We start from the raw sequence: 13,249 nt of genomic DNA, 5'->3' as shown, positions 1-13,249 counted from the left end.
GGAAAACAAATAGTAATTTGGCATATCTAAACTCAACCATATCACCATGCTGTACATTAAATCCCCATAATTTATTCATCTTAAAACTGAAAGTTTGTACCCTGTGACCCATAGCTCCCATTTCCCCTGCCCCAGCCCATGGCAACCACCATTCTACTCTTTGTTTCTATGAGTTCTACTTTCTTTATTTTTTTTGCGGTATGCGGGTCTCCCACTCTTGTGGCTTCTCCCGTTGCGGAGCACAGGCTCCGGACACGCAGGCTCAGCAGCCATGGCTCACGGGCCCAGCCGCTCCATGGCATGTGGGATCTTCCCGGACCGGGGCACGAACCCGCGTCCCCTGCACCGGCAGGCGGACTCTCAACCACTGCGCCACCAGGGAAGCCCTACTTTCTTTTTTAAAAAAAGATTCCACATATGAGTGAAATCATACAATATTTGTTTTTCTCTGTCTGGTTTATTGCACTTAGCATTATCCCTGCAGGTTCATCCATGTTGCCACAGATGGCAGGACCTCCTTCTTTGACAGAAATCTACTTTAACTATAAAGACACAAGATAGATTAAAAGTAAAACAATGAAAAAAGATACAGCATGCAAACACTAGCCATAAGAAAGCTGGAGTGGATAGGGGTGAGGGGAGAAGGAACTGGATGAAGTCAGTCAAAAGATACAAGCTTCCAGTTATAAATAAGTACCAGGGATGTAATGTACAACATGATAAACAGAAGCAACATTTCTATATGTTATATATGAAAGTTAAGAGTTCTTTAGTTTTTCTTTTAGCTTTTTTCTATTTATTTAACTTTGTATCTCTATGAACTGATGGATGTTCACTAAACTTATTGTGATAATCATTTCATGATGTAAGTCAAATCATTATACTATACACCTTAAACTTAAAAAAAAAAAAAAACCAAAGGAAGCTAGAGTGGGTATATTATAGCAGATAAATAGACTTCTGGACAAAGAACATTATCCAGGATAAACAGGGACATTTCATAGCAATAAAGAAGTCAATTTATGAAGAAGACATAACAAATCTAATGCAGATGTACCTAATAACAGAGTTCCAAAATCCATAAAAAGCAAAACTGACAGAACCAAAAGGAGAAACTGACAAGGTCACAACTACAATGGGCGATTTCAACACCAGACTCTTGATAATTATAAAATTACTAAAAATAGAGAATATCTGAACAAAACTGTCGAATCCCTTGACCTAATAGACATTTATAGAACACATCAGCCAACAATAGCAGGATATATATATTTCAATGTACATGTTACATTGTACCAGGATAAATCAAATTCTGAACCATAAAACAAGTCTCAGTAAATTTTAAAATATTCAACTTACACGAAGTATGTTCTCAGTACAACAGAAGTAAATTGGAAATCACTGAAAGAAAAACCTCTAGAAAAACTCCCAAATATTTTAAAACTAAATGACACACTTATAAATAACCCACAGGCCAAAGACAGAATAAAAACGAAAATACAACAATCAAAATGTATGGGAAGCTGCAAAAACAGTACTTAATAGGAAATTTATAGCTCTTAAAACACATATAGAAAAGAAGAAAGGTCTCAAATCAATGACATCAGCTTCTACCTAAAGAAACTAGGGGAAAAATATAGAGCAAATGAAGCCCACAGTAAGTTAAAAAAAGGAAATAATAAATATTAGAGGGGAAGTCAATGTACCAGAAATAGAAAAGAAAACAATGAAACTAAAAACTGGGTGTCTTAGAAGATCAATAAAATTGATAAACCTCTAGCCAGACTGAATAGGATAAAAAGAAGAATCAAATTACCAATATCAGAAATGAGAAAAGTAACATCACTGCAGATTCTATAGATATTAAAAGGATAAGTGAATATTATGAACAATTTTATGCTTATAAATACAACATATATGAAATGGACAGATGCCTTAAAAGACACCAACTACCAAAGCTCATTCAAGTAGAAATAGATAACCTGAACAGTTCTATGTCTGTTAAAAAAATTGAAACTGAACTCCTGGTCCAGACAGCTCCATTAGTGAATTTTATCAAACATTCAAGAAATAAATAATACCAATTCTCCATAAATTCTTCCAGAAAATTGAAGATGTGAGAACACTTTCCAACTCATTCTGTGAGGCCAGAAACCAAAGACTGAAATATCTTATATATCTTATCCTCATACTAAAACCACAGACGTTATAAGAAAACTACAGATCAGTATCTCTTATGAACATAGATGTAAAAATCCAAATACAATTTCAGTAAATCAAATTCAACAATATATAAAAAAGATACCGTATCATGACCAAGTAGAGTTTATTTCAGGAATGAAATGTTGGGTTTAACGTTCAAAAATCAATGTAATTCACTATATTAACAAACCAAAAAAGAAAAACTATATGATTATGTCGAGTGATGCAGAAAAGCAACTGACAAAATCCAACAACAATTTCTGATCAAAACTCTTAGCAAAAGAGAAATAAAAGGGAACTCCCTCAATCTGATAAAGGGCATCTATGAAAAACCTAAAACTAACATCATACTTAATGACAAAAGACTAATTGCTTACCCTAGGCAGGAGCCAGACTGGGATGTCTGCTCTCACTGGTCCTATTCAACACTGTGCCGGAGGTTCTTGCCAGTGTAATCACACAAGAGTAAAGAAATAAAACACATCCAGATTGGAGATGAAGAAGGAAAACTGTCTTTATTCACAGACATTTTCAACTAGGTAGAAGATCCAATGGAATCTCCAAAAACTTTCAATAACTGATAAGTGAGTTTAGCAAGATTATAGGAACATGATCAATATGGAAAAATCATTTGTACTTCTATGTACTAGCAGCAAACAATCAGAAACTGAAATTAACAAAACAAAATCATTTACAGGGACTTCCCTGGTGGCACAGTGGTTAAGACTCCATACTCCCAATGCAGGGGGCCTGGGTTCGATCCCTAGCTGGGGAACTAGATCCCACATGCGTGCCACAACTAAGACCTGGTGCAACCAAATAAATAAATAAATATTTTAAAAAATCATTTACAATAGCATCAAAACATATTAAATACTTAGGAAGAAATCTGACAAAAAAATGTAAAAGACCTGTACATTGAACACTACAAAACACTGCTGAGAGAAATTAAAGATGACCTGAATAAATGGACAGATATACCTTGTTCATGAGTTGGAAGACTCAATATTGTTAAGATGTCAATTCTCTTCAAACTGATCTAGAGAGTCAATACAATCCCAATGAAAATCCCAAGCAGGCTTTTTTGTAGAAACTGACAAACTAATTCTAAAATCCAAATGGAAAGGCAAATGACCTAGAATAGCCAAAACAACCTGGAAAAAGAACAAAGTTAGAACAAGATTTTTTATAAAGCTACAGTAATCAAGACAGTGTGGCACTGTATTGGCACAAAAACAAAAAGATCAATGGGAAAGAATAAAAAATAAAGAAATAGACCCACACAGTTTTCCACAAAAGTGAAAGACAACTCAATGGAGAGAGGGTAGTCTTTTCAAAAAATGATGCTAAAACTACTGGATATCCATCTGGAAAAAAAAAGAACTGTGATCCATATCTTATACCATATACAAAAATTAATTCAAAATGGATCAGACTTAAATGTAAAACTTAAAACTACAACATTTCTATTAAAAAAATAGAAGAAAACTTGGGATAGGCAAAGATTTCTTAGATACTAAAGCACAGTAATTAAAAGAAAAAAAGGACAAATTGGACTTAATCAAAATTAAAAATTTCTCCTCTTCAAAAGACACTGTTTAAAGGATGAAAAGACAAGTAACATACTGGGGGACAAAATCTTTGCAAAGCCCACATCTGATAAAAGAATTATATCCAGAAAATATAAAGAACTCTCACAAACTAATTATAAGAAAACAAATAATCTCATTTAAAAAATGGGCAAAATATTTGCTCACCGAACAGCAAACAAGCACATGAAGACATGCTCAACATCATTAATCATTAGGAAAATGCAAATTAAACCATAATGAGATATCACTACACATCTCCTAGAGGAGCTAAAATTAAACTGACCATACCAACTGTTCGTGAGGATATGGAGGAACTGGAACTCTCATACATTTATGATAGGAATGTAAAATGGTAAACCATATGGCAGTTTCTTAAAAAGTTACACATATACAATGATATGATCCAGTCATTCCACAAGTAAGTATTTTCCCAAGAGAAATGAAAGCACATGTTCTGACAAAAATTTCTATATAGATGTTCATAGAGTCTTTGTTTACAATAACAAAAAACTGGGAACAACCTAAATATTGATCGACAGATGAAAGGATAGACAAATTCTGATATATGCCTATAACAGAATACTACTTGACAATAAAAAGAAATTAAACCATTGATACATACTGTAACATGTACAAATCAAAAAATAATCTTGCCAGGTAAAAAAGAAAAGCAAATAAGAGAACAACCAACAGAATTCTATTTATGAAATTCTAGGAAATGCAAATTCCTCTTTATTGACAGAAAGCAGATCAGTAGCTGCCTGGGGACAGGAATAGGCAGGGAAGGGAAAAGGAGGGGCAGGAGAGAGGAATTACAGAGGAGAGCAAAGAAACTTTTGGTAGTGATGCATATGTTCATTGTGTTGATTGTGGTGGTAGTTTCATAGATATATACATATGTGAAAATTTATCAAATTGTACAATTTGAATGCATGCAACTTATTGTATGTCAATTATCACTCAATAAAGCTGTTAAAAATAACATTTACAATATCATCCAAAAGCATGAAATACTAAGTGATAAGTTTAACGTGTTCAAGATCTTTACACTGGAAACTACTATAAAATATTGCTAAGAGAAATCAAAGAAGACCTAAATAAATGGAGAGATATATCATGCTCATGGATTGGAAAATTCAACGTTACTGAAATATCCACTCACCCAAAATTAATCTATATGTTCAATGCAATGCCCATCCAAAGTCAGCAGACTTTTGTGTAGAAATTGACAAAGAAATTTTAAAATTTCTTTGGAAATACAAAGGACACAAAATAGTCAAAATACTTCTGAAAAAGAACAAAGTTGGAAGACTTACAACACTACCTAATTTCAAGACTTAGTATAAAGCTACAGATATTAAGACAAACATGTAGATCAGTGAAACTGAATAAAGTCTAGAAATATACATACATATATATTTCAGTTAACTTTCAATAAAGACGCCAAGTTAAATTCAATAACATAATTTCAAAAAGTGGTGCTGGAGCAAATGGACATCCATATGGAAGGAAATGGAAGTCAACCCTTACCTCACACCATACATAAAAATTAAATCAATACATATCATAGACCTAAATATAAAAGCCAAAATTACAAAACTTCTAGAAGAAAACAAAAGAGAAAAAGCTTTGTGAAGTTGGCATTGGTAAAGATTTCTTTTCTAAGTTTTCTTAGAAAACACGAAATGCATAAACCTTAAAAAAATATTGGTCAATTGGACTTCATTGAAATTTAAAACTTCTGTTCTTTGAAAGCCACTGTTATAAAAAAGAAAAAGCTAGCCACAGACTTTGAGAAAATATTTATAATGTAAATATCTGGGAAAGGACTTGTATCAAGAGCCTTTTATAACACAATAATAAAAAGATAAAAATCTTAAAATTTAAAATGGAAAAAAGAAGATACATAAATGGCCCATAGCACATGAATGCTCAATATCATTATTAATCAGAGAACAGTAAATTAAAACTACAGAGAAACACTACACACACACTAGAATGCCTAAAATTAAAAAGCCTGACAACACCAAGTGTTGGCAAGGATGGAAAGGCAAATGGAACTCTCATTCATCATTGGCAAAATGTAAAATGGTTCTATCTCTTATCCCTTTTCATACGGCCCACCTATTCCACCCCTAGGTATTTATCCAAGAAAAATAAAATCATATATCCACACAGAGACTTGTACATAAATGTTCATAATAGCAGCTTTCTTCAGAACAGCCCAAAACTGGACACAATCCAAATATTCCACACAGGTGAATGGATAAACAAATTGTGCTATATTCATACAATGAAATAGTACATAACAATAGTCAGGAATGAACTACTACTGTTTCACACAACAACACGGATAATTCTCAAAAACATTATGCCAAACAAAAGAATCCAGACATCAAAAAATATATAATGTATGATTCTATTATATAAAATCCTAGAAAAACTATAGTGATATAAAGCAAGTCAGTAGATGTTTGAGGCTCACAGTAATGGGGGGACTCACAGTGAAGGGGCATGAGAGGACATCTGGAGGTAATGGAATGTTCTATATCTTAATTGTGGTGATTAAACTGATGTCTGTATTTGTCAAAATTCATCATCAAACTTAAAATGGATGCTGCTGCATGTAAACTTGATCTCAAAGATGATTAAAAATAAGTAATTTATTGTTTAAGCACACATATAGATGATAAACCAATTTTTTTTTTTTCAAATCAAGGTAATGATAATCACAAAATTTAGGACAGTGTCTAACCCTGGGTTAGGGGGCAGTTAGGAAGAAGGACGGGAACTAGAAAAAAGGGAGGAATAATGCAGGGTTGGGTAATATTCATACTGTCATAAATAAATAAACAAAAAAATGTAAGAAAGGCACCATGTGGAGAGCAGTGATGATACTGTGTCACAATTAATCCAATTCTCTTGACCTGAAGTACAGATTTAAAAAAAAGGTAGTCACCTCACCCATATATTTCCCATGTCTCTGATGTAGGGAATATGCGAATAAATCCACCTCTCCGATCATTCTCTTCCTTCACCCTCCGTAAAACTTTGATCTACATGGAGGAAGAGAAAATAAAATAAAATGAGTACCTATTTTAAAAACTGTAATCCATGTGGTAATAGGACAGAGGAAGAGAGTTATGAACCGAGAATACAAAAGAAGCATGAAGGAAGAAATTAATTCCATTTAAGATGCTGTTTTTTTGAGAAGCTATTTCTCCCATGTTCAGTATAAGATATGAGTTGGTCATGAATATTACGAATCACTCACTAATTTTCACTGAAGCCTATGTTAACCCGTAAAGGCCTGAAATAGAGTTATCTTTACCTCCTCCATTGACAGACCAAGCACAGAACCACCTAACTTCGCCGGCACCTTCTCCCGTGCTGAGCCCACAAGGTTTTTCATTTCCGCGTCACTGGCAGAGAGTGGACGGCAACGCTAAGGAGAAGAAAAAAGAAAAACAAAAATATCTTTTCATCACCTTTCTTCATTTCCCTCTAGTCAGTCCCTCAACACCATTATGTTTCATAACATGTATAAGCTCAAATCCAAAGCCCATTTTCTGTAATTGATCTCTTAGCCTGAAACCCTGGGAAATAGATGAAAGCCAGTAAACTCAAAGAAAAGAAGAGAAAATAGAATAGTAGGAAAACACTATGGGTTAAGAGAGATACAAATTAAAAAAAGAAAGAAAGATGTCCACGTGGCTTTGTAAGCTAGTAACTTATTCCTAATCTTGGTTTTAGAATACATTTAATAGTTTGAAAGATATGGGAAAAAAATCTGAAAATAACCTCAACATAAGATTAAATATGTATTTATTTCAGTAAGTAACTATATTCTTTTCAGCACTGGGGAAGTAAAGTTAGGAAAAGTAAGACATAAAACAGAAAAACACAATGAAGACCCGACGCAGCCAAAAAATAAAAATAAATAAATAAATAAAATTAAAAAAAAAAAAGACCGAGAAACAGGAGCAATCTATTATGTCACAGATGAAAAAGTTGGACAGTGGGATGTTTTAGAACTTGAGGGGGAAATATTAGGATGAAAGTTATCAGTGACACAGAAGAGAGCTGTGAGCAAAAGGCTACAACTTGAGAAACACTGTAGTTGCTAGACTACAAGACACTGGATCTAGGATGACTGCCTTGGGTACTCCAAGGAGGCAGCCAAGTGGGTCATGTTCCTTATGGATCCCCAAAGATGATCTGGCTACTTCAGCTTCTGAATGATGATCAGGAAGGCTGTTGGAGAACAAAACTTTTAAGAGATTTTGATGTTATGAGAGCAGAGAAATACAAAGGTAACAAAGGAAATCAAATAGTATGAAGCATGAAGACACACTATTATTGAAAAAGATGACTGAAAAAATAAGGCAAATAAATCTGCCAACTACAAAGAATAAGGAATAATCCAAGAAATGGGGGTATAATTTGTCTCTCTAGAGTCCTGGAAGTAACTCTGACCAGACAGAAGAAGTCCTACCATCAGGAACCATTGTTTATTTTTCTTTTTGTATACACAGTCTATGGAAAGGCTTTTTGACAACTAACTTTTGACATTTTCAGCAATACTCATTGTTATGGACTAAATGTTTGTGTTGCCCCAAAATTCCTACGTTGAAGCCCTAACCCCCACAATGTGACAGTATGTGGAGATGGGGCTTTTGGGAAGTAATAAGAGTCAGATGAGGACATGAGGGTGAGGCCCTGGTCTGATGGGATTAATAGCCTTTAAAGAAGAGCCACCAGGTTTCCCTGGTGGTGCAGTGGTTAAGAATCCGCCTGCCAAGGCAGGGGATGCAGGTTCGAGCCCTGGTCTGGGAAGATCCCACATGCTGTGGAGCAACTAAGCCCATGCGCCACAATTACTGAGCCTGTGCCCTAGAACCCGCGAGCCACAACTACTGAGCCCACATGCCGCAACTACTGAAGCCCACTGGCCTAGAGCCCATGCTCCACAACAAGAGAAGCCACTGCACTGAGAAGACTGTGCACTGCAACAGAGTAGCCCCCGCTCGCCACAACTAGAGAAAGACTGCGTGCAGCAACGAAGACCAAACGCAGCCAAAAATAAATAAATTAATTTAAAAAAAAAAAAAGAAGAGCCACCAGAGAGCTTGTTCTCTCTCTCTTTCTCTCTGCCTGAGCAAGCACAAGGAGGTCATGTGAGCACACAGCAAGATGGTGACCACCTACAAGCCAAAAGAAGAGGCCTCAGAACAAAACCTACCTTGCCAGCACCTTGATCTTGGATTTCCCAGCCTCCAGAGCTGTGAGAAATAAGTTTCTGTGGTTTAAGTCACCCAGTCTATGGTATTTTGTTATGGCTGCCCATGCAGACTAATGCACACCTGTACATAAACAACCATGAATGGCTTTACCTTTGGACACAAGGGAGACCAATATATACTAATCTTCAAAGTTAGCATGGAGTTATAAAACACAGATTTTCTGATAGGAAACTCCATGGAAGAAAAACCACGAAATGAGCAGATACAAGCACCAAGTGAAGGTAGGAACTTTTATCTCTTTAACTTTTCCTGTGGTATCTTCAGCATCTAGAACAGTACTTGGGATGGAGTAGGAGATCAATAAATGTTTTCTGAACAAATAAGTAAATGAATAATGTGCTGACACATAGATCAACCATGGTTAGAATTAAACTTTGCAGAGGATTTTGGGAAAAAATTTAACTCCCTTCTGATCTCTGGAAATACATTATACAGCACATGTTGGAAATCAAGAAGAATGTTTAAGATTTAAGAAGGGAATCAATATAAGTAATAGAATCATTTAAAAAATTTTTTAAAGTGTGACTTCTTATTTAGCATATAACTTGGAAAAGCCAAAATATTAAATGGATGTTTTGAGGACTTATGTCATCTTCACACACTACTTATTGTTTGCTAAAAAGACTTATCTACCTCACATGTGACAGCATGGCTTTGATCAGAAAGCCACTGGCAGTAAATCCTCCAAAGTCAAGCTGCCTTATCACTTCACACTATTTAAGAATATCTTGAAGTCCTCTGAAATTGTGAAAGAAGACAATATGAAGTAAGCATTCATTTTAATGATGTAATAAAAATAAAGATTAAGCATCTTAGAATAGAAAGAATGTTATTTTAAGATGCTGATTAACTGTATTACCAGGTTAATAAGAAAAAATATATTAAGAAATAGTTATTACCTATAGGAATAGTTTTAAGGAATGGTCATATTTATAAGAACATGGATCAAGTCACTACTGAATAACATCTAATGAGCACATCCAATTTTTAAAAAATTATTTTCCTTTTTTTTGTCCTTTTGTTTTGTTTTTGTTGGTTCAGTCTCTTATCTGTTTTTTCATTGTTAGGGGTTTTTTCTGTTTGCTTATTTATTGTTTACTTTTCGTTCTTATCTTTTTAACTTTTTTTTTTTTTTTTGCTTTTCTAGGACCTAATTTTCATCTTTGTGGAACTGCTTCATGATATTCCTGGCTTCCAGAGATTGAGACTATTATAATGATGTTGCAATCTTCCTCTATTCATCTAAACCTGCTCCCCCAAACAATGAATTAGCTCTCCAAAACTCTCCCAGTCATTTTTAAAGAGTTGTCTCCTACATACATTCACAACCACTCTTTTGTTACTCACAGTCCACAGTCCTAACTCTAGCCACTGTGTGCCTACATGAGGGCTATTTGGGTGGGGTGGGTAGGAGTTTAAGCAGGTGCTGCTGGCTGGGGCTTTTGGGAGGTTAGAAAAGGAAGGGGTAATGGTGCTTGTTAGATGAATGCTTCAGCTGTTAACTCCCATAAACCGACTGTTTTATTCTTTTATTGCCACAACTACCACCAGAGCGCAAAGAAAAGGTCAATGCTACTCCAAAAGAGAAAAAAAAATGTGGCTAGAAACTCCTTTAATCTCTTCACCTATTTACTTCAATGTCAACTATTAAGAAGGCTGAGAGGGAGAAAAATAAGAAAAGTTGTAGCTCTCGAAGTCTAGGTATCTCAAATGCCTCTCTAAAATCCACCCAGGTTTCCTGTGTCTTTGGGGAAGCCAGTGGAAAATAATCAGACTAGAAAGTCAAAAATATTTTGCCAATCTCAGCTTTTCAATAAATTTGAGACGAGAGAATTTTTTAAATCTACATAATATCTGCTGTACTGGTTTATACAGGAATGTATTTATACAGGAACAACAAAGCATTACTATCCTAGACCACTGGTTGAAACCTACCAATATTTATTAATGAAATGAACTCTTAACAAATGAATTATAGACACAGATGAGAGAAAAAGCAGAGGGAAAAGGGGAGAAGATGGTATAATAATTAAAAAAAAAAAGAAAAAAACCAGAAATGCTTATGAGTGCCAAGGAGATACTTGGAAATTAAAAGCAAAGCAAAAGAAAAAAAGGAATCAGAATGATTTGAAAGGCCATCAGGACTGTCAAGAGCAAAGCAGTTCAAATACAAGCCATTCTGTGGTTTTGACTTTGGGCACATCAGCTCAGCTATGTTCTCTGGGTAGTGGATAGAATACATCCACATACTCCAATGGATTGACTAAATACACTAAGGAAATAAAGCTCCTCTAAACTTAAAGGGAACCATTGCCCCTGGCTAGTTACACAAGATTTAAACTACTGGGTTCTCAGATAGACTTTAAACTGTCTCAGTAAAAATTCTACCATGCAACATGCATCAAAGTTGTTAAATTATAATTAGTACAACGTAGGACTCAGAAATATACCCAGAGAAGAAACCAATATGCATCTAACCTTCATTGCTAGGGAAGAACTGGCTGAGAATGTGAAATTATTGAGACAGGGAATCACCTGCCCCCACTCACAGCAGTAAGAAACAGGTGTTGAATCAGAAAAATGGTTCTCACCCTAAAGAAAGCTGGCAAGTACCAGTAAGGAGAACTGGACAAGAGGTAGAATATGAAAAAAAACGGTGAGGTATCCTCAAAGATATCAAAATTGAGGGGCAAAAAAAAATCTGCTTGACAGAGAACACATACAAAGAATAAAAAGCCTCCCAATGCAACTTTACAAAGTTTAGAATTCTGTGTTAAAAATACATGGACTAGAAATAGCTCAATTTATATGTGATGCATCTTGCCACTCAGAAAATAAAAAGTCAAGTTTAAAAAGCAAAATAAATCAGTTCTATCAAACAAAAGAAAATGAACAAAAAAACCACATATGAATAAATCTGGGTGGAAACAGACCAAAAATGGCTAATAGAGAAGGCTTACATATAATGATACTACTTTGAAATTAGGGGAAAAAAAAAAGCAAGTAAGTAGGTTTGTGTTACAGTAAAAAAAGATATGCAGCATCTGAAAATCTGTACTAAATGTAAGTCAGCAGGTCTGAGAGACATGCATCTTGCTATTAACAGAACTGGCTTTAAAAACAAAAAAATTTACCAAAACCACTTACAATTATGTTTGAAAAATCATGAAGAACTAAGGAGGTACCAGAGGATTAGGAAAAAAAAAAAAATGAGACACCAATCTTCAAAAATTTAAGAAGTATGCTTCTGGCGATTACCGCCTGGTGAGTCTAACTTGAATCCCTAGTAAAATAATGGAACAAATATTAAAAGAAAAAAATCCATAAACATTTAGAGTTTAATGGGCTCATAAAGAATAGTAGTACAGAGACTGCTTATTTATTTTAAAATATGCTTTATAATTTTGATATTTAGGACAAAATAACAAAAAGGGGGAATAGAGCAAATATATTTAATGTCTTTGGATTTTAGAGAAGCATTTGTGAAAACTTCATATAGTTTTTATTTTAAATTATATTTCCAATCAGGACTTAGCATCATGATATAATAAATAAAATATACCAACAAAAGCTGAACACAGTTAAAAGATGCAACTGTAGGATAAGATAAGAAGCAGTGGATCAAGTTGGGAAGTGATCAGGTACTGATTAAGCATTATTTAGAATCTGTATTGATGTCTGGGAGGATGAATAATTAATTAATTATTTATTTAATTGGGTTGATTTGCATTTGTTGATGACAGTAAATGTGAAAAGACATGACTATAGATAAATGAATATCAAAATAACACCAGATACTGACAATGCAAAAAGGGAAATCAAAACAGTACTCAAGGGCTTCTCTGGTGGCACAGTGGTTGAGAGTCCGCCTGCCGCTGCAGGGGACACGGGTTCGTGCCCCGGTCAGGGAGGATCCCACATGCCGCGGAGCTGCTGGGCCCATGAGCCATGGCCGCCAAGCCTGCGCATCCAGAGCCTGTGCTCCGCAACGGGAGAGGCCACAACAGTGAGGGGCCCGCGTACCGCAAACAAAACAAAACAAAACAAAACAAAAAACAAAAAACAGTACTCAAAAGTATGAAGGAGACTAAATCTTCTGAGGGTAAACTATGTGTCCAAAAGTATCCCCAATATTTTACCTACTTTTGATCA

General features: G+C 35.0%; 1 protein-coding gene across 16 annotated transcripts in view; it reads right to left on the bottom strand.

The window, feature by feature from the left end:
* Positions 1-13,249, bottom strand: part of TTLL5 (tubulin tyrosine ligase like 5) — a 306,774-nt gene that overhangs the window by 213,862 nt on the left and 79,663 nt on the right. For all 16 annotated transcript variants that reach the window (XM_060295064.1, XM_060295066.2, XM_060295069.2 and 13 more), the window contains 2 exons: positions 7,126-7,239; positions 6,759-6,850 (listed from right to left, as the gene is read on the bottom strand). In XM_060295064.1, the coding sequence (XP_060151047.1) occupies positions 6,759-6,850; positions 7,126-7,239 (206 nt within the window). The remainder of the gene's footprint in view (positions 1-6,758; positions 6,851-7,125; positions 7,240-13,249) is intronic.

The sequence above is a fragment of the Globicephala melas genome, chromosome 2, assembly GCF_963455315.2.
Source record: "Globicephala melas chromosome 2, mGloMel1.2, whole genome shotgun sequence".
Lineage (NCBI taxonomy): Eukaryota > Metazoa > Chordata > Mammalia > Artiodactyla > Delphinidae > Globicephala > Globicephala melas.
The sequence above is the reverse complement of the archived record's forward strand: the minus strand, read 5'-3'. Positions and strand labels throughout refer to the sequence as shown.